Source organism: Salvelinus alpinus, chromosome 19 (assembly GCF_045679555.1).
Source record: "Salvelinus alpinus chromosome 19, SLU_Salpinus.1, whole genome shotgun sequence".
NCBI lineage: Eukaryota > Metazoa > Chordata > Actinopteri > Salmoniformes > Salmonidae > Salvelinus > Salvelinus alpinus.
In genome coordinates, this window is record NC_092104.1 from 28,671,568 (window position 1) to 28,697,257 (window position 25,690).

At 41.1% G+C, this 25,690-nt stretch overlaps 1 protein-coding gene across 4 annotated transcripts in view; it reads right to left on the reverse strand.

Annotated features, from left to right (window-relative positions):
• LOC139545239 (ras GTPase-activating-like protein IQGAP2) overlaps nucleotides 1–25,690 on the reverse strand; it is a 101,428-nt gene that overhangs the window by 65,612 nt on the left and 10,126 nt on the right. For all 4 annotated transcript variants that reach the window (XR_011669014.1, XM_071352794.1, XM_071352793.1 and 1 more), the window contains exons 2-3: nucleotides 16,861–16,960; nucleotides 1,448–1,604 (exon numbers count right to left, since the gene is read on the reverse strand). Coding sequence is in view for 3 of the 4 variants with exons in the window: in XM_071352794.1 (XP_071208895.1) it covers nucleotides 1,448–1,604; nucleotides 16,861–16,960 (257 nt within the window). In the remaining variant the exon portion in view is untranslated. The remainder of the gene's footprint in view (nucleotides 1–1,447; nucleotides 1,605–16,860; nucleotides 16,961–25,690) is intronic.

Here is a 25,690-nt window from a genome sequence, read left to right on the forward strand (position 1 = left end):
ACAATCAATCAATGACTATCATTACTCCAATGTGTACTTAACCATAAACATCAATGCCTTTCTTAAAATCAATACACAAGTATATATTTTTAAACCTGCATATTTTGCTAAAAGAAATCCAGGTTAGCAGGCAATATTAACCAGGTGAAATTGTGTAATTTCTCTTGCGTTCATTGCATGCAGAGTCAGGGTATATGCAACAGTTTGGGCCGCCTGGCTCTTTGCGAACTAATTTGGCAGAACTTTACGTAATTATGACAACATTGAAGGTTGTGCAATGTAACAGGAATATTTAGACTCATGGATGCCACCCGTTAGATAAAATACGGAACGGAATAAACGTTTTGTTTTCGAGGTGATAGTTTCCGGATTAGTCAAAGGTATATGGTTTAGAGAGAAATAGTCGACGCGTTATAATTCCTGTAATAACTTGCGGCTGAATTTGAAAGGGGTTCCTTCGTTATTTTACCGTTCATGTCTTCCATAGAGAATGTCTTGATCTACTTCAAATAAGGTCTGTGTTTCGTGCAGGCTTAAACCGCCTCGACGTTTTGATACCCGTGTAAATCTCACTAGGATAAGGTAACGTTTGTCAACATATTTTCATAAATCCACTCTACACATTTTTTTATCTTCGCTTATATTTAGCCAATATTGATCAGAGTTACCTTGTCCTATGGATATCTACACAGTTATAAAATTGGCACGGTGATGTAAGCCTACACGAAACACAGACCTTATTTTAAGTGAATCTAAAAATATCCTATGGAATAAATGAAGGAACCGCTTTTCAGATTTTGCTAGAAGGTGTCATGGGAGTTATGACTCGCACTTTGGTTGTCAATTCTTACCATGCCCATTATTAAAATAGGATTTCCCTCATATAGAAATTAAAGTTTTTGTTTTCAACATTCATCACAGGTAACTTAAACTCTATTTTTATTCAAACAGTTGAGAGTATTTGTCTCCTAAGCAGACTCTTCAGTATCATTGTCACTTCAGAGCTGTGTGCGTGTATTTATGTATTATATTAAGTTAAAATAAGTGTTCATTGTTCATTCAGTATTGTTGCAATTGTCATTATTACAAAAATGTGTGTGTGTGTGTGTGTGTGTATGATATTGTATATATTATGTGTGTATGATAGTGTATATATTATATAAATCGGCATCGGCTTTTTTTGTCCTCCAATAATCGGTATCGGCATTGAAAAATCATAATCGGTCGACCTCTAATAGAGATGTGGTGTGGGGGAGAGAGGAGAGGAACTAGATAGAGGTGGGGTATGGGGGAGGAGGAACTAGATAGCGACGACTGCCACCCAGTTGTGATCCTGTGTCTGACAGTTTTACTCTGTAGCCTAGTTCAATTCATAGTCTGAAAAAGTGTCAATTTACTTAGAGTATCCTGCGGTACCAGATCTTTCCAATATGAGGACAAAGGTCACCTTGTAGCGGGCCTGGTCCCTGTCATAGATCTTCTTCTCAGACACCATCTTGGGAGCAAAGAACTTGGCCAGTTTTCCAAGGTAGACTCCGTTCCTCAGACCCTCCTCCAGATCTGTGGTGGAGGGCAGCTCCTCCTCTACACACGCCTCCATCCACCTGGGTATACACACAAACACTGATCTCAGAAAAGGAACAAAATATATACTTCCTGCTTTGCTCCTATGGGGACACTAATAATGGCCACCATTCCACCCATTATGGCATAATTGAACTGAATGGGGATGCCCGTTCTGCTGATTCTAATGATGACAACATCTGTTCAGTCATTTATATGGAGACGACTGGAACAGAAACTGATCTCACAACAAAATGGCAACAGCTCTCCAGTCATTCATATGGAGCAATAGGGAAGAGACACTGATATCACAACAGAATAACACAGGATTATTTGTATAGAAACATATACCAGCGTTTCCTTTGGATGATTTGTTAGGAAGGGTGTAGAGTCCCGCCCTGCCTATGTAGGCTAACTGTGAGGCCAAGTAAACACTAGCAGAGACACCGATCCCAGAACATCATAGGTTCATATGTTCATCATCTTTGAGGAGTTTATGGATAACAAAACGCAAATGTTTGGACCAAAGTCTGACTTTGAACCTGTTGCCCGCTCATTCCTTGGCTTCAAGTTAACGGTTCCCTCAATATGAAAGCTGTCGTCATGGATACAAGCAGATATAAACAAACAGAACCTTGGTCTGTCCATCACCTTGCCCCGTGTTGATCTGCGATCTAAGAGCATGTGAGCCATTACCAGGCTAACTGACAAGCCGCCTACGCTAGCACCACATAAGTCAATATTGGCTTTCTCTGCACCTACCGAAGGAGCAGCACGGTCAAGGGAAAACCAGCAGTAGACCTAGGCTGACTCAGAACGTTCCTCTGGTGGTTGTTGGGATTCACTTCAGGTCTTATGGTCCACAGGACAAAACCAAATCATCAGTCATCACCCAAGAAAGAAAAAAACAACAACTGGCCACCTTTCTGTATGTTGGCTACAAGCTTTATTTAAGTCTATGTCTGCATCCGCAAGAATCCTCCTTGCTTCCTGACATTTCATGGTATTGAAGGATTAGGTATTGTAGGACTGTGGCAGTGGTTTAAATTTCACAATATACTAAGTGAGCACACAAACACACCTGGAGAGGCACGTGCAAGTCACAAAAATTACATCAAGCCTTCAGTGAAAGGCACAGGTGGAAGGGTCATTAAGGAGTCCCACAACTGTTACAAAATCTCTAAATCCAAGATCAAAACAGCACTATCAGCTGGTTTGGGTTTATATTGACTGTACAGTATTTCACATGACTGGCTGGTTTGTGCATCCAGTCACTAATCTTAATCTAAGGAATTAGACTACACGATCAACCTGTACATTCAGTCAGTCAATGTATACCGACATAACACATGTCAGTGTGTCTATAAATTGACTGACATCCTTGAGGATGATAAACCCTCTCGGTCTGTGGTGTTAATAGACTGGTACTGACCCAGAGAGAAGAGCCCATTGTTCCAGCTCCCACATTCACTGTCCAACATACCAGTGTAGGGGGGTTGGAGAGGCATGCCTTTGGGCAATACATTAGGTTTCTGTAAACTGTTTAATAGAAGACTATTTGGGGCATAAGAGTAAACTGTTCAGGAGTATATGGGGCAGGGAACAAGGGTTTGGTCCTCAACAAACTCAACAGTAGGCCTATAGGTGATTCTGGGTCTTGAGTCAAGATGAGTGAAATCCTGTAAGACAAATTGTCATGCATGTGCTCAGAGGGAGAGCGAGAGAAGAGATCACGCTTAAATTTACAATATGAATGCATCTGTTGCGTTCGTTACCACAGTAATCATACAAACCCTTGAAAGCTGAACTGAAACCACCAATTTAGATGTTGAACCTTGCAGCAAGTGAAGTGTCAGTTGAGAATAATGTTAAGTTCCCTATAAAATGTTACAGTAAGATTTGTTTCACAAGTGAGTTCCTTGTCAAATGTGTGAGGGGGATGTTCAACACACACAAGGTGTTAGAGGTTATTATTAAAATCACAGTAAAGTCCAACTTCATTCATGATAATATATATATATATTTTTAAACAGGCCTCCCCTCCTCCATCCTTCTCACTCCATCAGGCCTCCTCCGTCCTTCTCACTCCATCAGGCCTCCTCTGTCCTGCTCATTCCATCAGGCCTACCCTCCTCCATGCAACCACTAATGACAAGTCAACGTCTGTCTGTAGGCTGAACCACCACAGCAGAGACAACACTCTGCCCCAAAACGTGTCAACCCAACAAACACACCATTCCCTCTCCTCTGTCAGCACTTACTGTCTCTGTGTGGACAACCACAACAAACATGACGTTATTATGGCAAGTCAGTCCATGCCATGGTACCCCATCATGTTGATTGATTCATTTAAATGGATATTTCACCCAAATTACAAAATGACACATTGGTTTCCTTACCCTTTAAGCAGTCTATGGGCAAGGTATGACTTTGGTTTAGATTCCTTGGCATCATTTCCACATGCTAACATTTGTTGCACAAATCCCATTCAAGTCATGGGACCGATATTATAATTTTCCACACATCATGTCCAAATCATCAGAAAGTATGTCAAATTGATTGTGAAGATCAACAAAGTCACTTAGAGGATTTAAACATGATGCATGGAAAAATGCTAATACCGGTCCCATGACTTGAATGGGATTTGTGCCACAAATGCTAAAATGGTAGCATGTGGAAACAGTGTCAGGGAAACTAAAATAAAGCATGGATTGTTGTCATATCTTGTCCATAGACTGCTTACAGGGTAGGGAAACCAATACGTACATTTGTAATTTGGGTGAACTCTCACTTTAACTTCATTGTAGAGTTTTATTGCAGAATGAACAGTTCCTTGCATCTGCCATTCATTGTAAGGTCCTTTGTTTGTTCTACAGTCTTGCTAAGGAGGATTTGCTAAAATTATAAAGTGATGTGATTCTTCAACAAAACCCTGCTGGTGAATGCCAAGATTCTACGGTACATAAGGACATTTTATTACAGCAAACTGTATTATGGCAAATCAATGGCTTTCTGATATCAAAGGAAACATGAGAGGATGTTGACAGACACAGAAAAAGCAACTCTACATGTACAGTACCAGTCAAAAGTTTAGACATACCTACTCATTCAAGGTTTTTTCTTTATTTTTACTATTTTCTACATTGTAGTAGGGAAAATGACCCAACACACCTCCAGGCTATATAAGGGCAATTTGACCAAGGAGAGTGATGGAGTGCTGCATCAGATGACCTGAACTCCACAATCACCCGACCTCAACCCAATTGAGATGGTTTGGGATTAGTTGGACCGCAGAGTGAAGGAAAAGCAGCCAACACGTGCTCAGCATATGTGGGAACTCCTTCAAGACTGTTGGAAAAGCATTCCAGGTGAAGCTGGTTGAGAGAATGCCAAGAGTGTGCAAAGCTGTCATCAAGGCAAAGGGTGGCTACTTTTAAGAATCTAAAATATATTTTAATGTGTTTAACACGTTTTTGGTTACTACATGATTCCATATGTGTTATTTCATAATTTTGATGTCTTCACTATTATTCTCGATCAGCACTCCTATTCTGGAGACACTGTGAATACAGGCCTAGATATCAGTTGGTCCAATGCTGCCATGCTGAGCCATAATGGCCTGGGAAAGTGGGAAATTAGTGCAACAGGCCTGAAGAATCTGAGTGGTGTGTCAGATCGGCACACCAGTCAGATCCGCTGTGTCAGATCGGCATACTTCTGCACTAACGCTACCTGACATTAATCCACCATCTTGGAACAGTGCCACGGCCACATTCTACACACTGCAGCACTGTGGCTACTGAACTGGCCCAGGGGACTACAGGACAAACACAACCAGGGCCTGCCCTCGCCAAAAAAAAACAATAACAAATCCCAATCTGGAATAGAGGCGGTGTGACTGGAGGCACAGAGGGCTTTGTGTGGGTGGCTGATAGAGATAACAGCACACCATGCCATGTCCGCCTGATCACAGCACTTGATGAGAGTTGGTTGCATGGGTTGGAGAGAGGGCCGGCCTTCTGTACTGGCTAGCGCTCAAGTAGTGGAGGAGAGGGGAAACGCAAGAGTGTACATACACAGATACAAGGCTGGGAAGGCTTTACTGACACACCATTGTGGGCGTTTTAAATCACAGATGAAAATAAGAGGAAAAGTGTATTATTACATAAGCAAATGAGGAGAGAGGTGGGAGGAAAGAGAGAAACCAAGCAAGAAAAAGAGGACAAGGGTGAGATAAAGTGAACGAGAGGAGAAGAATATCCTGGCTCAGTCAGTAACAAAGCTCTCCAGCCTCTGAAGCTGCACTTCCGGGAGTGAAACAATGTGGTTGGTTGTATACAACTACATGGCGAAGCACAGCTCCAACAACAGTATTTAAAACTCCTCAGCCACTCTTTCCTGCCATTGTAATCCTTGGGCGAGCCACCTAAACGTTTTTGCAGGTCGCCTGAGTCCAAACAGTGTAAAAAAATAAAAATGGTACTGTTAGACCTGTGGCCAGGCTAAACACTATATTAGCTAGTGATGCGGGATGGGGGGGGGGGGGGGGGGGGGGGGTCGATAGTTGCATATCACGATATTAATACTTTGACTCCAAGTATCGATAATTTTTTTTGCAAGGTAGTAGCTCTTCATCTTCTGTTTAAATAGTGAGGCAACATGTTTTGAGCACTTATTTCCATAACTGATTTTCTCATGCTCTCTCATCTTTGCAGCAGACATAGTGAGCAATACGTTTGGAAAAAACAAAATCACAGTATTGAGCTGCAATACATATAGAATCACAATACATATCGTATCGGCACCTAAATATCGTGATAATATCGTTTCGTGAGGTCCCTCGCAATTCCCAGCGCTAATATTAGCCTACTACTCTCTAGGACAAATGGAAAAATCCCACACCAGTGACCAGTCCACATTAGCCCAAACTAAACTGCTAGCCAGGCCAAGTGTTACTAGCCTATATGGGTATTTCTATAAATTAGGGTACCAGTGAGGACTTCCTATGCAGGACAACTTGCTACAGCTGTTGATAAATCATTGATAATAATCTGCCAAAAAAAAGCTACAGTGCCTTCGGAAAGTATTCAGACCCCTTGACTTTTTCCACATCGTTACGTTACAACCTTATTCTAAAATTGATTTTTTTTTAATGTAAAAAATCCCAGCAATCTACACACAATACCCCATAATGAAAAGCAAAAAACAGGCTTTTAGAAATGTTTGCTAATTTAATAAACAGAAATACCTTATTTACATAAGTATTCAGACACTTCACTATGAGACTCGAAATTGAGCTCAGGTGCATCCTGTTTCCATTGATCATCCTTGAGATGTTTCTACAACTTGATTGGCGTCCACCTGTGGTAAATTCAATTGATTGGACATGATTTGGAAAGGCACACGCCTGTCTAGATAACATCCCACAGTTGACAGTGCATGTCAGAGCAAAAACCAAGCCATGAGGTCGAAGGAGCTCCGAGACAGGATTGTGTCGAAGCACAGATCTGGGGAAGGGTACCAAAACACTTCCGCAGCATTGAAGGTCCCCAAGAACACAGTGGCCTCCATCACTCTTAAATGGAAAAAGTTGGAACCACCAAGACTCTTCCTAGAGCTGGCCGCCCGGCCAAACTGAGCAATCGGGGGAGAAGGGCCTTGGTCAGGGAGGTGACCAAGAACCCGATTGTCACTCTGACACAGCTCTAGAGTTCCTCTGAGGAGATGGGAGAACCTTCCAGAAGGACAACCATTGATGCATCACTCCTCCAATCAGGCCTTTATGGTAGAGTTGCCAGATGGAAGCCACTCCTCAGTAAAAGGAACATTACAGCCCGCTTGGAGTGTGCCAAAATGAACCTAAAGGACTCTCAGACCATGAGAAACAAGATTCTCTGGTCTAATGAAACCAAGATTGAACTATTTGGCCTGAATGTCAAGCGCCACATCTGGAGGACACCTGTCACCATCTCTACAGTGAAGCATGGTTGTGGCAGCATCATGCTGTGTTTTTTGTTGCCTGCAATCCATCTTGCCTGTAATCCATGGCTTCTGGTTGGGGTATGTACGTACAGTCACTGTGGGGACGACGTCATCGATGCACTTATTTATGAAGCCAGTGACTGATGTGGGGTTCCTCAATGGAATCGGAAGAATCCCAGAATATAGTCCAGTCTGTGCTAGTAAAACAGTCCTGTAGCTTAGCATCTGCATCATCTGACCACTTCCTTATTGAGTGAGTCACTAGTACTTCCTGCTCTAGTTTTTGCTTGTAAGCAGGAATCAGGAGGATAGAGTTATGGTCAGATTTGCCAAATGGAGGGCAAGGGAGAGCTTTGTACAGTGGTTCCTCCTTTAAAAGTTGCGAGCTTACGCCGTGGAACTTAGAGGTAATTTGTGGTTTAGTACGATACCCTGCATCACCACTTCATTGCTCTAGACCAGCGCAAGACTTCAGTATTACTTACTAAAACTGTTGTTACACTAAGATTTTTATTATTTTATTAGGATTATATTGCTCTTACTGTAGTACTGTAGGCCACTCCCGACCGGTCACATTGTACAGCGCCTGAGTGGCGCAACGGTCTAAGAACAGTGCAAGCTGTGTAGCTACAGATGCTGGTTCAATACCGTGCCGCCCTCGACTGGGAGACCCATGAGATGATTGTAGGTTTTTGTTTTTTCTCCCTCTAAAAACAGAAATAAATCATTCTTAATAACAAACTAGCTTTATTTACAAATGTCTCACCCCATGTTCAAGAATGGCCTTTTTCCTCGCTCATTTTACTTTATTTGAAAACAAAATCTCCAAAATATTGTTATTTTTTAAACAAAGCGATTATTATTATTAATTTAGAATTATATGAAAGCCTGTTGGATATTCTCACAGATATATTATTAACCCTGTAATTAGCAGGACAATATATATTGGTCATGGCTCCCGAGTGGCGCACAATGGGACTGCCTTGCAGTTCTCCAGCTGTATCCACTGAAAGTGCGCGAGGTTCAAGGCATGAGGGCAGGGGGCACGGGATGGGCCGCAGAGCCGCGCACAGAAGACCGACCTAGCCAATGGGGAAGGGAGGAGGAGGAAGGAGGAGGGGGTGGACCCCAACCCCGCCACACTGGCAACAATTTAAGGGGCATTGCACTAATAAATGGCACTGACTAGGGAAACGTTCCCGCTGTTCTGTTCTTAGTGCCAGTCGGCAGTCAAACTAAAACAATGTAACCAAATAATGGCATCTTTATGCTTTCATTAATAAAATAATGATAAAAATACTCTTTCAAAATGCCGATGCTTATTTAGTTATGGATCCATAACAAATTACTATGGGAATAAATATCACTGAATTACAGAAATATCCTCCAATCCTCTATATTGGCAGAGAGTCACGTCATATTTTTCGATATACTGTAGGCCTACCATAGGCGACATGAGTCTCACTAGTGTTGAGTAATGTGCTGTTAAAAGTGGTGTAGGTCTTATTTATTTAAAGAGCATATTGAAGTTAGAAGCAATAAGATTTGAATCAATAGCCTACCACTATTTTAGGACTTTTTTGTGCTGCTCTGAGACAAGCATGGGGACTGGTCTTGATAAATCAATAAGATTTTATTTTCACTGAATCTCCATTTGGGTATTAGTTAGACTAGAATTAGAAAACTATGGTGTAGAAATGTTATGCTCTTAGTGTAAACTTTTATTTAACTAGGCAAGTCAGTTAAAAACAAATTATTATTTACATGGACAGCCTACTCCTTTCCTCCCCGTCAGAGAATTTAACCCCGGTCTCCCGTGTGCCGCAGGACACTGAATTATTTAGCTAAATAGCCCAGTACTGTACTCCCGACCATCACGTTGTACAGCGCCATATTTTCCGTTCCATCCTAACGGAAACCCAGAGGGAATTTTGTTTTCCTTGGAATAGAAACACCATAATATTAATCAAATTAATTAAGCAAGTACCAGTTCATGGCCACACCTACTCATTCCAGGGTTTTTCTTTATTTTTACTATTTTCTACATTGTAGAATAATAGTGAAGACATTACAACTATGAAATAACACATATGGAATCAGTTAACCTCTCTTGGGTAGGGCGCAGTATTTTCACCTCCGGATGAAAAGCGTGCCCAAAGTAAACGGCCTGTTACTCAGGCCCAGAAGCTAGGATATGCATATAATTGGTAGATGTGGATAGAAAACACTCTAAAGTTTCCAAAACTGTTAGAATAATGTCTGTGAGTATAACAGAACTGATATGGCAGGCAAAAACCTGAGAAAAATCCATCCAGGAAGTGGAATTATTTTCATGTGGCTGTTTTTCAACTCAATGCCTATAGAGAATCCAATGGGTTAGGAATCAGATTGCAGTTCCTAAGGCTTCCACTAGCTGTCAACAGTCTTTAGACATGGTTTCAGGCTTTTATTTTGAAAAAAAAAACAACGAGTTAAAAGCCATTTTGGTCGGAGGACAGAGGAAGTATGCAGACCTGATTTGGGCGCGCTCCCGTCAGCACGCCGTTTGTTATTTTTCCTTTCTATTGAAAACGGTATTGTCCGGTTTAAATATTGATTATAAAGACAATAAACAACCTGAGGATTAATTATAAACATAATTTGACATGTTTCGACAAACTTTACCAGTACTTTTAGTATGTATTCGTCTGCCTGTTGTGACCGCCTTGGAGCCATTGGATTACTGAACAAAACACGCAGACAAAAGTGTGAGTGTGAGTTTTTGGGACATCAAGAGGGACTTTATCGAACAAAACGAACATTTACTGTGTAACTGGGAGTCTTGTGAGTGCAACCATATGAAGATCATCAAAGGTAAGTGATTCATTTTATCGTTATTTCTGACTTTAGTGACTCCTCTACTTGGCTGGTAAATGTTTGTATGCTTTTTTACATGGGGCGTTGTCCTCAGATAATCGCATGGTATGCTTTCGCCGTAAAGCCTTTTTGAAATCTGACACAGCGGCTGGATTAACAAGAAGTTCATCTTTAAGCCGATGTATAACACTTGTATATTTTATGAATGCCTATTATGTGTATTTCTGTATTTTGCTCTGCAATTTCACCGGATGTTGGCCAGGTGGGACGCGTCCGGAATTTTCCTAATGACAGTCAAGTAACGAACAACTGTTGTGATGTTGCATCGCATGTGCTAAAGAGCTTGAAAAAAGGTGTTCACGAGGAATGTCCAGAAGGTTTGTGTCTCATTCGTTACGCCAGTGAAGACAGTTGTGTATGGATCCACATTGGATCTAATATCTTTAGCGAATTGATGTTGATTATCTGTTGTCTGCTTGACTTACAGCAGGGTCTCATTAGATTTAACAGAGAAAGCATCAAGGTAATGTGTTCATATGTTTTTGTGCGTCGGATTGGACACCAAGTCTACTGTGCGCAATTGTGTAGGATAGACCCAATTGTGTAGAAAAGTCCATGTAACTATTGTAGCCAATTTATTGATAAGTTCTCCTGCTCCCTTATAATTATGTGATTTCATTTTTTATCAGTTTTTGTGAGAAATGTGGCCACTTTTGTTTGTTTCCCGCTGCTTCAATTGAAAGGTGTTGCGGTAAAACCAGGTGCGGTTATTATGAGGACAACATCTAATGTTGGCTTCAACTTGGATGTCCATACAAACTCTTCCATTAAAAAAGATCTGGTTTTTGGTCACTTTCTAATTATAAAAACAGTGATCGCGAGATTCAAATGGTGAGATTAATGCTACAACTATTCATGGTTTTATTGTGTGCCTGCGTCGGCCACATAGGCTACAGATAAATGGCCATGAATGCATCAAATCTAATTAGTCAGGCAATGTCCACATTATTGTCACATATTTTTTTATGTAATCATTTGAATTTCAGTGCACTGGCAAGGCATACTTTTTCTTATTATCCTTTAAAAGTGGTAATGGCCTACTTGTTTGACACTTTTTGCATGCTTTTTGCAGGGAGGGGTGGGGTTCTATATTAGACCCTATATGTACAAATATATCAATATACAATTGTACTACACATTGAGGTCCTTGAAAATTACAATTAAGTGCTTGAAAAAGACCCTGAAAGTCCTTGAATTTGACATTCCAATGTCTGTATAAATCCTGCTAAAAGGATGTATAGTCCTAGACCTACGTTGTTGTATAGGTGGAGTTATGGGTACATTTTCATATGGAACTGCATGAAAATCTTCTTTATTTTTGTTTCAAACCACATTTACTCCATTATTTATAGACAGACCCATATACAGTAACACCATTTGTACCCTTTGTGTTACTCTACTATGCGCACAGTAAGCCTGCCTTTGAGAGCTCTCATGTTATGAGATTGTGTGATACTAGTGACACGAAGGTTATTTTTGCATGTTTGATCAGATAACTTAACTTACAGGAGCATGGAGCTAAGTTGTTTCGACTAACTAAATGATAAAAGACCAGACAAATGGTAAATAACATTTTGCCCCACTTGTAAAACTGGAACTAAAACTTAATTAGTTCCCACTGTTCCTAGGCCGTCATTGAAAATTACTGACTTGCCTAGTTAAATAAAGGTAAAATTAAAAAAGAAAATTAAATGAAGAAGGGTAGTAAGGGTAAAAATGTAACTTCCAAAAATGACACCCTATCAAAAAACATGAGCAAGCTGACATACTGTTTACTCAGTACTACAGGTACAAAGTCCGCCTATGAGCCTATCAAAGTGTCAAGGCCTGTCACTGCACTACAGTTTGGTTAAAACGAAGGTAGGCCTACATTTTGGTTTTCGTTAAGGCTGTGACTTGTGAGCTACCAGTGTGTTACCATATCATACCTGTAAACCACAGGTGTATTATCAATGCAAATTAAGAAATAAAGTCCAGACAGACACTCAGAGTGCATTAACCCCATTTACCAGAGAAGACAAAAGCAGCATGGTTTAGATGTTCCAATCAAGCCATTCTCCCGGGAGCTGTTGAAGTCGCTCTGGATAAGAGCGTCTGCTAAATGACTTAAATGTAAAATGTAAGGGCCGACTAGACTGGGGCTGCATGCCTGCCCTGTGCCTGTGACTCCTGACCCCAGAGTGGAAGCAGAGCAGAGCAGGGTTAGACGGGTCCTAATCGCACTGCCTGACTCAGTCACTAATATTCACTAATAGCCTAATTAGCAGCCAGCACCATAATCCTAATCCCAGATGACAAGTTTCCCAGAATAGAGGCTTCACCAGCGACGGAGGAGAGAGATGGGAAGTCAGCGGTGCTGCTGAGTGCTAGTTTGTCACCAGAATCCCTATTACACTTTAACAGACAGAGATCCATGACACCAATAAGGTCTTAAATCAGGGTTCCACAACTGGTTTTATTTGGCCCATAAGACCGTAAAAAACACCAAAAAATCCATTTTAATTTAAGAAATTTGTTCCCAAGTATTCCCACGCATAATAGAGAGACTTGATCATGTACAAATGTAAGCAAGGTTTGAAATGATTATGTTTTAGTCAAACATATCTGTTTGGGCTTCTTGCGTTGAATTTGCAGTCTACAAATGATTTGTAATTATGTTCCGGCCCCCGACCATCCGCTCAAGAAAAAGAAAAAAAACTCCCAAAGCTGAATCTAGTTGATGATCCCTGTCATAAATTATCCCACTATCAAGTCTCTGTTCTCTACTAAATCAAAGTCCACGTTCTGCAGTCAAACTTTAATACAACATCTCATCAGGGGAGTCAATGCAGAGTCATACCAGTGCACAGCAAACTCTGACCTCAACACATACAGGCTAGAAGTGTTTAAACCACCTGCTGACTGGTGATGTCACCATGGTACAGCTATAGCAGATTAAGTTTTGGTGTAATTATTCTGGGTTGCTTGCAGAGGTGTGGTGTGGTGGGCAGTCCCAAAAACAGCATGTGAGAACACGAGAGGAGAGGCTTCCTGTTCCGTTGGGTGCCTTCATACAGACGACAGGAAGTGGTTCAGTGTCAGGCACGGCACACTCAGAGCTCTCAGGAAGATTACATTGGTTAATAAAAAATAAGTTGTGAATGGTTTTGATAAAACAATGTTAAAATAACTGTATTAAAAATTCTTTACACTAAACTTTAAAACGACTTTGTTGGCCCCATGTCAGAGACATTGTGGGGTTTAAAGTGTTAGTGTATAAGCTAACATGAACTTCATGAGTTTCAATCTCCCTTAGTCCCAGTTTGAGCTGTTAGGTTACATGATTTCAAGCAGCGTGAGTAGCTGTCAGCAGGAGAGCTAGTCTAGCTTCTCCCACACTCCATCTCAAACACTTCAACGAGCCGCAGCTTACAGCCAGCCGTCATCTGACAGCACACGTGCGAGCCAAAAAGCACTCACGATATCTTAATCTACAGCACCAAAATCGCTCTGCTCCTAATGCTCCCTCTTCCTACTACACCGCTCTTACCCCTCCTTCCATCCATTTCTCCTCTTACTGTATGGTCTCCTCATCACTCCACTCATATCATCCTCCTCTCTCTGTTCTCTGCTCCTCCCTCATCTTCTCTTTGAAATCAAATTGTATTAGTCACATGCGCCGAATACAACAGGTGTAGACCTTACAGTGAAATGCTTACTTACGAGCCCCTAACCAACAAGTTAAAAAAAAATACAGATAAGAATAAATAAAAGTAACAAGTAATTAAAGAGCAGCAGTAAAATAACAATAGCGAGACTGTACCAGTAACCCCCTGTATATAGAGTCAATGTGCGGGGGCACCGGTTAGTCGAGGTAATATGTACATGAAGGTAAGGTTATTAAAGTGACTATGCATAGATGACAACAACAGAGCGTACCAGCAGTGTAAAAGAGGGAGAGAAGCAATGCAAATAGTCTGGGTAGCCATTTGATTAGATGTTCAGGAGTCTTATGGCTTGGGGGTAGAATCTGTTTAGAAGCTTCTTGGACCTAGACTTGGTGCTCTGGTACTGCTTGCCGTGTGGTAGCAGAGAGAACAGTCTATGACTAGGGTGGCTGGAGTCTTTGACAATTTTAGGGCCTTCATCTGACACCACCTGGTATAGAGGTCCTGGATGGCAGGAAGCTTGGCCCCAGTGATGTACTGGGCCATACGCACTACCCTCTGTAGTGCCTTGCGTTTGGAGGCCGAGCAGTTGCCATACCAGGCAGGGATGCAACCAGTCAGGATGCTCTCGATGGTGCAGCTGTAGAACCTTTTGAGGATCTGAGGACCCATGCCAAATCTTGTCAGTCTCCTGAGGGGGAATAGGTTTTGTCGTGGTCCCGGATCCAGTTGCAGAGGGAAGTGTTTAGTCCCAGGGTCCTTGGCTTATTGATGAGCTTCGAGGGCACAATGGTGTTGAACGCTGAGCTGTAGTCAATGAATAGCATTCTCACGTAGGTGTTCCTTTTGTCCAGGTGGGAAAGGGCAGTGTGGAGTGCAATAGAGATAGCATCATCTGTGGATCTGTTGGAGCGGTATGCAAATTGGAGTGGATCTAGGGTTTCTGGGATAATGGTGCTGATGTGAGCCATGACCAGCCTTTCAAAGCACTTCATGGCTACAGACGTGAGTGCCATGGGTCGGTAGTCATTTAGGCAGGTTACCTTAGTGTTCTTGGCCACAGGTACTATGGTGGTATGCTTAAAACATGTTGGTATTCAGTGAAGACACTTACCAGTTGGTCAGCGCACGCTCGCAGTACACGTCCTGGTAATCTGGCCCTGCGACCTTGTGAATGTTGACCTGTTTAAAGGTTTTATATAAACATCGGCTGCGGAAAGCATGATCACACAGTCTTCCGGAACAGCTGGTGCTCTCGTGCATGTTACAGTGTTATTTGCCTCGAAGTGAGCATAAAAGTAGTTTAGCTTGTCTGGTAGGCTCGTGTCATTGGGCAGCTCTCGGCTGTGCTTCCCTTTGTAGTCTATAATGGTTTGCAAGCCCTGCCATATCTGATGAGCGTCAGAGCTGGTGTAGTACGATTCGATGCTTTGCCTATTTGATGGTTCGTCGGAGGGCATAGCGGAATTTCTTATAAGCTTCCAGGTTTGAGTCCCGCTCCTTGAAAGCGGCAGGTCTAGCCTTTAGCTCAGTGTGGATGTTGCCTGTAATCCATGGCTTCTGATTGGAGTATGTACGTACGGTCACTGTGGGGACGATGTCGTCGATGCACTTATTGATAAAGCCAATGACTGATCTGGTGTACTCAACGCCATTGGAGGAATCCTGGAACATATTCCAGTCTGTGCTATAAAAACAGTCCTCTAGCTTAGCATCTGCTTCATCTGACCACTTTTTTATTGATCTAGTCACTGGTGCTTCCTGCTTTAATTTTAGCTTGTAAGCAGGAATCAGGAGGATAGAATTATGGTCAGATTTGCCAAATGGAGGGTGAGGGAGAGCTTTGTGTGCGTCTCTGTGTGTTGAGTAAAGGTGGTCCAGAGATTTTTTCCTCTGGTTTCACGTTTAACATGCTGATAGAAATTTGGTAAAAACGGATTTCAGTTTCCCTGCATTAAAGTCCCGGCTACTAGGAGCGCTGCCTCTGGGTGAGCGTTTTCTTGTTTGTTTATGGCAGAATACAGCTCATTCAATGCTGTCTTAGTGCCAGCTTCTGACTGTGGTGGTATGTAAACAGCTACGAAAAATACAGATGAAAAAACTCTAGGTAGATAGTGTGGTCTACAGCTTATCATGATATACTCTACCTCAGGCGAGCAATAGCTCGAGACTTCCTTAGATATCGTGCACCAGCTGATATTTACAAAAATAAATAGTCTGCCGCCCCTTGTCTTACCAGACACCACTGTTCTATCCTGCCGGTGCAGCGTACAACCAGCCAGCTGTATGTTGAGTGTCGTTGTTCAGCCACGACTCCGTGTAGCATAAGATATTACAGTTTTGAATGTCCCGTTGTTAGTTTAATCTTCTGTGTAAGTCATCTATTTTATTGTCCAAAGATTGCACGTTTGCTAGCAGAATAGAAGGAAGTGGGGGTTTATTCGATCGCCTACGAATTCTCAGAAAGTAGCCCGCCCTCTGGCCCCTTTTTCTCTGCCTCCTCTTCCCGCAAATCACGGGGATCTGTGCCTGTTCCCAAGAAAGCAGTACATCGTTCACGTCGGGCTCGTCAGACTCATTAAAGGAAAAAAAGGATTCTGTCAGTCCGTGGTGAGTAATCACAGTCCTGATGTCCAGAAAAAAATTAAAATAAATGAACAAAAAACAATCGGTTGGGGGCACGTAAAACGTCTGCCTTCTTCTCCGCCGCCATTTTGTTGCTCCCTAAGCTCCACGACTCCTCCTCTCTTACCGTTTGGCCTCCTCCAGGTGACAGAGGTACTCGTAGGCAATGTTCTGTCGTCTCCTCTCATCCATCTCCTCCGCCGAGAGCCTCTCATCGTCCTGAATGGCTGCAGATGGAAACAAAAACACAGTTACAGCCTGATGCACAAACCCCAGTAATGAGAGGGTGGGAATCATCTGCTGTAATCATCTTGGACTGGATATAGTTCTCACTCTGTGTTCTTATGAATTAAGAGATTCATAAGAAAACAGAAAACCATTATCAACATGATAGGATCTTTTTGGCATGCATTCTTAAAAATCACAACGAATCAGAAACCTGCCTAGTAGGATACTTGGGACATTATTACCTTACTTTAAAGAGAGCGTGGGGACATTGCTTACATTTGCTATGACAAGTTCATTGGGTTGGGTTGTGCCGTGGCGGAGATCTTTGTGGCTATACTCGGCCTTGTCTCAGGATGGTTGGTGGTTGGTGATATCCCTCTAGTGGTGCGAGGGCTGTGCTTTGGCAAAGTGGGTGGGGTTATATCCTTCCTGTTTGGCCCTGTCCGGGGGTATCATCGGATGGGGCCACAGTGTCTCCTGACCCCTCCTGTCTCAGCCTCCAGTATTTATGCTGCAGTAGTTTGTGTCGGGGGGCTAGGGTCAGTTTGTTATATCTGGAGTACTTCTCCTGTCTTATCCGGTGTCCTGTGTGAATTTAAGTATGCTCTCTCTAATTCTCTCTTTCTTTCTCTCGGAAGACCTGAGCCCTAGGACCATGCCTCAGGACTACCTGGCATGATGACTCCTTGCTGTCCCCAGTCCACCTGGCCGTGCTGCTGCTCCAGTTTCAACTGTTCTGCCTGCGGCTATGGAACCCTGACCTGTTCACCGGACGTGCTACCTGTCCCAGACCTGCTGTTTTCAACTCTCTAGTGACAGCAGGAGAGGTAGAGATACTTTTAATGATCGGCTATGAAAAGCCAAATGACATTTACTCCTGAGGTGCTGACTTGTTGCACCCTCGACAACTACTGTGATTATTATTATTTGACCATGCTGGTCATTTATGAACATTTGAACATCTTGGCCATGTTCTGTTATAATCTCCACCCGGCACAGCCAGAAGAGGACTGGCCACCCCTCATAGCCTGGTTCCTCTCTGGGTTTCTTCCTAGGTTTTGGCCTTTCTGGGGAGTTTTTCCTAGCCACCGTGCTTCTACACCTGCATTGCTTGCTGTTTGGGGTTTTAGGCTGGGTTTCTGTACAGCACTTTGAGATATCAGCTGATGTAAGAAGGGCTATATAAATACATTTGATTTGAATTTGATTTGATTGTCCACCCTCCCTTACAAAAGCCTGGAAGGAGTGAGAGAGCCAAGCTTTCTGGTAGGTGGCTTCAGACTAACATCACATCTCGCGCGCACGACTGACTAGATCAGTCAAACAATGTTTTTATTTGATACATTTTTCTCCATATTATGTCCATCTCCGATAAGCTACCCAGGGAAGGGCTAAGAATAGCTCATATTAATATTTGTAGCCTTAGCAAGTTATTGATTTCATGAACCATTTCTTACATCGGATAACATTCATATACTGGCCATCTCTGAAACTCACTTAGATAATTCCTTTGATGTCACAGCAGTAGCAATACAAGGATATAACATCTACAGAAAAGACAGGAATGCCCATGAGGGAGGTGTTGCTGTACAGTATATGTTCAGAGCCATATTCCTATAAAGCTTAAAGGATGATGTTGTTGTGTCAAATGTTGTTGAAGTGTTGTGTTTGCAAGTTCACCTGCCTCATCTAAAGTCACTAATTTTAGTGTGCTGCTATAGGCCACCAAGTGGTAACAGTCAGTATTTGGATAATGTCTGCAATGCTTAATAGTGTGTGTGATGTTAACAGAGATCTATTTTCTGGGTGACCTGGACTGGTTAGCAACTAGCTTTCCTCTCAAGAGGAATCTTCTTACTGTGACTAATGCCTGCAATATAACCCAGGTTATCACTCAACCAATTAGAGTATATACCAATAGTGTTGGATCTGTGACATCCACTTGTATTGATTATATCTTATTTTCTCCAAAGTGATATCAGTTCCCATTGTAGTGACCATAACATTGTGGCAATAACAAGGAAAGCCAACGTGCCAAAAGGTTGTTTTATCTTTTGTTGAAGATGTAAAAAATGTATGTTGGTCTGATGTGTATGAGGAAGTGAATCCAGATGCAGCACTGGAAGTATTTGTAAAATTATTAATTTCATGCATTGACAAGCATGCACCTGTTAAGAAATTAACTGTGAGAACAGTTGGAGCCCCCTGGATTGATTATGAATTAAAACATTTTATGGTTCAAAGAAATTATGCAACAAAAATAAAAAAGGCAAACAAGTCAGGCTGCTCAGCTGATTGGTTGACATATTGTAAATTGAGAAATTTTGTGACTAAACTTAACAAAAATAAGAAATTATATTACCAAACCAAGATAACTGATATAAAACACAATGGAACAAGACTTGAGTACTTTAAATGATATCATGGATAGAAAACTCATTCATCTCCATCGCTCATTGTAGTTGATAGGTCATTTATAACAAAACCTTTCAATAATGCCAATTATTTCAATTATTATTTCACTAGAAAAGTGGAAAAACTTAGAAGTTAAATTACATTATTGAACAGTGAATCATCATATTTTTGCATAAAATATCTAATAATGAAAAAGAAGGATTGTGGTTTGGAATTGTCAAGTTCGTGTGGGAGAATGTGAAAACACTATTGTTATCCAGCAATAATGATAAGCCACCCGATATAGACAACCTTGATGTGAAACCATTGAGAATGGTAGCAGACTGAATTGCCATCCCTATTTGCTAAAGCTTAAACCAAAGCCTAAAGGAGTGTGTCCACAGGCGTGGAAGGAAGCTAAAGTCATTCCACTGCCGAGAAATAGTACAGCACCCTTTACTGGCTCTAACAGCCGCCCAATCAGTTGGCTGCCTGGTCTTAGTAAACTGATGGAGAAAATTGTGTTTGACCAAATACAACGCTAATTTCCAGAAAACAAGTTAAGTACGAACTTGCATATACATAAGGGCACTCAACTTGTACTGCACTGACTCAGATGCCTGATGATTGGTTAAAGGAAATGTAAAATAAGATGATAGTTGGAGCTGTATTGTTAGATTTCAGTGCAGCCTTTGATGTTATTAATTATAAATTGTTATTGAAAGAATCTCACTTGCTTTGGCTTTACATCACCTACATCTCATGGTTGGAGGGTTACTTATCCAATAGAACCCAGAGAGAGTTCATCAATGGAAGCTTCTCTAACATCAGATATGTACAGTGAGGTGTCCCTTAGGGTAGTTGCCTTGGGCCATTAATCTTCTCTATTTTTACAAATGATTTGCCACTGGTCTTACACGGAGCTAGAATGACTATGTATGAGGATGATTCCACACACTACATGTCAGCAACATAAGAAGTTACAGTCAGCATCAGAATGGGTGATGAATAATAGACAGGTCTTAAATACACTAAAAGCATTGTATTTGGTTCAAAACATTCTAAGACCGAAATCTCAACTGGAGTTGTGTATAAAGGGTGTGACCATTGAGCAAGTTGAGGAAGCTAAACTCCTAGGTCAATTATCATGATCAAGTCATATTGACAAAGTTGTTGTGAAGATGAGGAGTATGTTCGGTATAAATTATATTATGCTTTTGACACAAAAATAAAGTGTACTAGTTGTTCAGGCTCTGGTCTTGTCCTATCTTGATTACTGTCTGGTAATATGGTCAAGTGCAGCAAAGATAACCTAGCAAAGCTGCAGCTGGCTCAAAACAGAGCAGTACACCTTGCCCTTTACTCCACATACAGAACTAACATTAACATGCACGCCAGTTCTTCTCTTGTAGTTTTTATGAGAAATATTGCTGTAATGAAAATTCCAGATTGTCTACATAATCAAATAACATACAGCTCAGACACCCATACTGTACATACTAGAGGTCGACCGATTAATCGGAATGGCCGATTCATCGGGGCCGATTTCAAGTTTTCATAACAATCGGGAATCGGTATTTTTGGGCGCCGATTTGCAGATTATTATTATTTTTTTTTTTTACACCTTTATTTAATTTTTATTTGACTAGGCAAGTCAGTTAAGAACACATTCTTATTTTCAATGACGGCCTAGGAACGTTCTGCCTCGTTCAGGGGCAGAACGACAGATTTTTAACCTTGTCAGCTCGGGGGATCCAATCTTGCAACCTTACAGTTAACTAGTCCAATGCTCTAACACCTGATTACATTGCACTCCACGAGGAGCCTACCTGTTAGCGAATGCAGTAAGCTGAGGTAAGTTGCTAGCTAGCATTAAACTTATCTTATAAAAAACAATCAATCAATGACTATCATTGCTCCAATGTATACCTAACCATAAACATCAATGCATTTCTTAAAATCAATACACAAGTATATATTTTTAAACCTGCATATTTAGCTAAAAGAAATCCAGGTTAGCAGGCAATATTAACCAGGTGAAATTGTGTCATTTCTCTTGCGTTCATTGCACGCAGAGTCAGGGTATATGCAACAGTTTGGGCCGCCTGGCTCTTTGCGAACTAATTTGGCAGAACTTTACGTAATTATGACAACATTGAAGGTTGTGCAATGTAACAGGAATATTTAGACTCATGGATGCCACCCGTTAGATAAAATACGGAACGGAATAAACGTTTTGTTTTCGAGGTGATAGTTTCTGGATTAGTCAAAGGTATATGGTTTAGAGAGAAATAGTCGACGAGTTATAATTCCTGTAATAACTTGCGGCTGAATTTGAAAGGGGTTCCTTCGTTATTTTACCGTTCATGTCTTCCATAGAGAATGTCTTGATCTACTTCAAATAAGGTCTGTGTTTCGTGGAGGCTTAAAACTTCTTAAGGCTAGGGTGCAATATTTTCGCTTTTGGCTAAAAAGGCATACCCCTTTGAAACTGCCTATTTCTCAGCCCCCGAAACTAGAATATGCATATAATAGTCAGATTAGGATAGAAAACACTCTGAAGTTTCCAAAACTGTAAAAATTTTGTCTGTGAGTTAAACAGAACTGATATTGCAGGCTAAAACCTGAGGAAAATCCAACCAGGAAGTGCCCCTGTTCTTGAGACCTCTCTGTTCCTATGCATCCCTATTGCCCATATAAAGGGATATCAACCAGACTTTTTCTATGGCTTCCCTAAGGTGTCAACAGCCTTTAGACATAGTTTCAGGCTTTTATTTTGAAGAATGAGCGTGAACGACCACATTGCGTAAGTGGATAGGTGGGGGCTCTCAGAGTGACTTGTGCGCAAAAGAGAAAGGCAGCCATTGTTACTCTCGGTCCTAGTGAAAAGCCAACTGTCCCGGTTGATATATTATCGAATAGATATTTGAAAAACATTCTGAGGATGGATTATAAAAAACGTTTGAGATGTTTCTGTGGACATTATGGATATAATTTGGAATTTCTGTCGGCGTTGTCGCAACCGCTCTTTCCAGTGGATTCCTGGGCATAACGCATCAAACGAACGAAGGTTTTTGGATATAAAAAATATCTTTATGGAACAAAAGGAACATTTGCTGTCTAACTGGGAGTCTCGTAAGTGAAAACATCCGAAGATCATCAAAGGTAAACGATTAATTTGATTGCTTTTCTGATTTTCGTGACCAAGTTACCTGATGCTAGGTGTACTTACTGTTTTGTCGAGCGATCGATAAACTTACACAAACGCTTGTATTGCTTTCGCTGTAAAGCATAATTTCAAAATCTGAGACGACAGATGGATTAACAAAAGGCTAAGCTGTGTTTTGCAATATTGCACTTGTGATTTCATGAAATTATATTTTATTATATACCTGTGGCGCTAGGCTAGGCTATGCTAGTCAGCGTTTCTGATGACAATTATCCCGGATCCGGGATGGGTGGTTCAGAAAGGTTAAACCGCCTCCACGTTTTGATACCCGTGTAAATCTCACTAGGATAAGGTAACGTTTGTCAACATATTTTCATAAATCCACTCTACAATTTTTTTTATCTTCGCTTATATTTAGCCAATATTGATCAGAGTTACCTTGTCCTATGGATATCTACACAGTTATAAAATTGGCACGGTGATGTAAGCCTACACGAAACACAGACCTTATTTTAAGTGAATCTAAAAATATCCTATGGAATAAATGAAGGAACCGCTTTTCAGATTTTGCTAGAAGGTGTCATGGGAGTTATGACTCGCACTTTGGTTGTCAATTCTTACCATGCCCATTATTAAAATAGGATTTCCTGCATATAGAAATTAAAGTTTTTGTTTTCAACATTCATCACAGGTAACTTAAACTCTATTTTTATTCAAACAGTTGAGAGTATTTGTCTCCTAAGCAGACTCTTCAGTATCATTGTCACTTCAGAGCTGTGTGCGTGTATTTATGTATTATATTAAGTTAAAATAAGTGTTCATTGTTCATTCAGTATTGTTGCAATTGTCATTATTACAAAAATGTGTGTGTGTGTGTATGATATATATACACTGCTCAAAAAAATAAAGGGAACACTAAAATAACACATCCTAGATCTGAATGAATGAAATATTCTACCTGAGCCACTTGTGTGGGTTGTAGACTCCGTCTCATGCTACCACTAGAGTGAAAGCACCGCCAGCATTCAAAAGTGACCAAAACATCAGCCAGGAAGCATAGGAACTGAGAAGTGGTCTGTGGTCACCACCTGCAGAACCACTCCTTTATTGGGGGTGTCTTGCTAATTGCCTATAATTTCCACCTGTTGTCTATTCCATTTGCACAACAGCATGTGAAATGTATTGTCAATCAGTGTTGCTTCCTAAGTGGACAGTTTGATTTCACAGAAGTGTGATTGACTTGGAGTTACATTGTGTTGTTTAAGTGTTCCCTTTATTTTTTTGAGCAGTGTATATTTTAAAAAACTTTTTTTTTTTTTTTTTTATAAATCGGCATCGGCTTTTTTTGTCCTCCAATAATTGGTATCGGCATTGAAAAATCATAATCGGTCGACCTCTAGTACATACCCCACAAGACATACCACCAGGGATCTCTTACGGCACCCATACTGTACATACCACACAAGACATACCACCAGGGGTCTCTTCAGACCCCCATACTGTGCATACCCCACAAGACATACCACCAGGGGTCTCTTCAAACACCCATACTGTACATACCCCACAAGTCATGCCACCAAAACGAATTCACGCCAGCGGACAGTATTATACAGAACCATGATCGCATGGAACTCCCTTCCATATCCAATTACTCAAGTAACCAGCAAAATTACCTTACATTTTCAAAAACAACATCTCATGGCACAATAGGGACTGTGAAATGACACAAAACACACACACACACTAATCACACACATTTTTTTGTTGTATTGTTTGTATATTGTTGTATTTTAAATTTGTGTATCTGTTCTTGTCTATGAGTGGTTTGTTACTTGTCGTGTTTTATGTTTTTGTGTGGACCCCAGGAAGAATAACTGCTGCTTCAGCAAAAGCGGATCCGAAAAACCCAAAATACACAGATATTCCAAAGAGAGGTCTGCACTATGCAGCACTTGACTCTCTCCTCCTACTACCTCAGTATTCAGACAGCGGTTACAGTAAATCACATGGCCGAATCTCTCAGAGGCTGCGTTTAGAAAAACAGCCCAATTCTGATTTTTTTCCCCCACTAATTGGTTTTTTGTTCAATCATATCAGATCTTTTCACATCAGATCTTTTTCAGAGCTGATCTGATTGGTCAATAGACCAATTCGTGAAAAAAACATCAGAATTTTGGGCTGTCTAAACGCAGCCTCAGAACTGCATGTGAACAGATGACTTAGCAGGCAGCCTATGGCAATTATTTTATATCAACTTTCTTTCATTGTCCAGTAGCCAAATGCACAATCCTAGCCATAATATATTATTAGTAACCCATGCTAGTTGTTGCATATTAGATCTCCCCTCTTTCTAAATTTCTAACAGATATCGTCATATCTCACATGAAACCGTTCGCATGTGTGGTGCCCTTTTGACAACAGTGTTTTTCTGATATAAATTGCATTATTTAACGAACATTTACATGTAGCCTACTGCCTTGTGTGCATTGCTGCGCTTATAAATGTGAAGAAATAATAGTTTAGCTAAATTTTAGGCTAAACGTTCTGATCTGTTGCATCAGACTCATTGCTTTTTAAAGTTTTTTATGTAGCCTAGGCCTACTGGTTGTATGAATTTGGGATCTTTCGTCCCACAACTGTCCCAGAGTCTGTTTGGGCTAGTTCTTTCTCGACAAGCTGACCAATAGAATAGGTAAATGTTTGTACTATGGGGTATAGTAGATTGACATAGGCTAGTGATTTTTCTGTTTGTTACTCGTCTTGTTGGTTAGTAAATGTGGACAGTTATTCTAACATCTTCAAAGTGTACTCAGAATTCATTAAGAAGAACCGCACATCGTTGCATCCTGGACTTGCATGTTCTGTTAATATGAATTACCATAATGTAAATGTGATTTCTGTCATTCTGAGCACTGTGAGTGGACACCCTAATCAGGTTACGTACCCAATACAGATGGGTCCGGTAAATGTATCAAATGTCTGGTAAATAAAAATGCTGCCAGTCAAATGTCCGGCGCCACATTTCCAGAAACCCTGCTACAGTATGCATGTAGTGGGCGAGTATGTAATTGATGGACCATTATTACTGGGAAGGGCTGAACTAGTTAAGTCTGCAGACTGATTAGACCCCTATGTTACTGGCATGACTTACGAAAAATACCTTTGT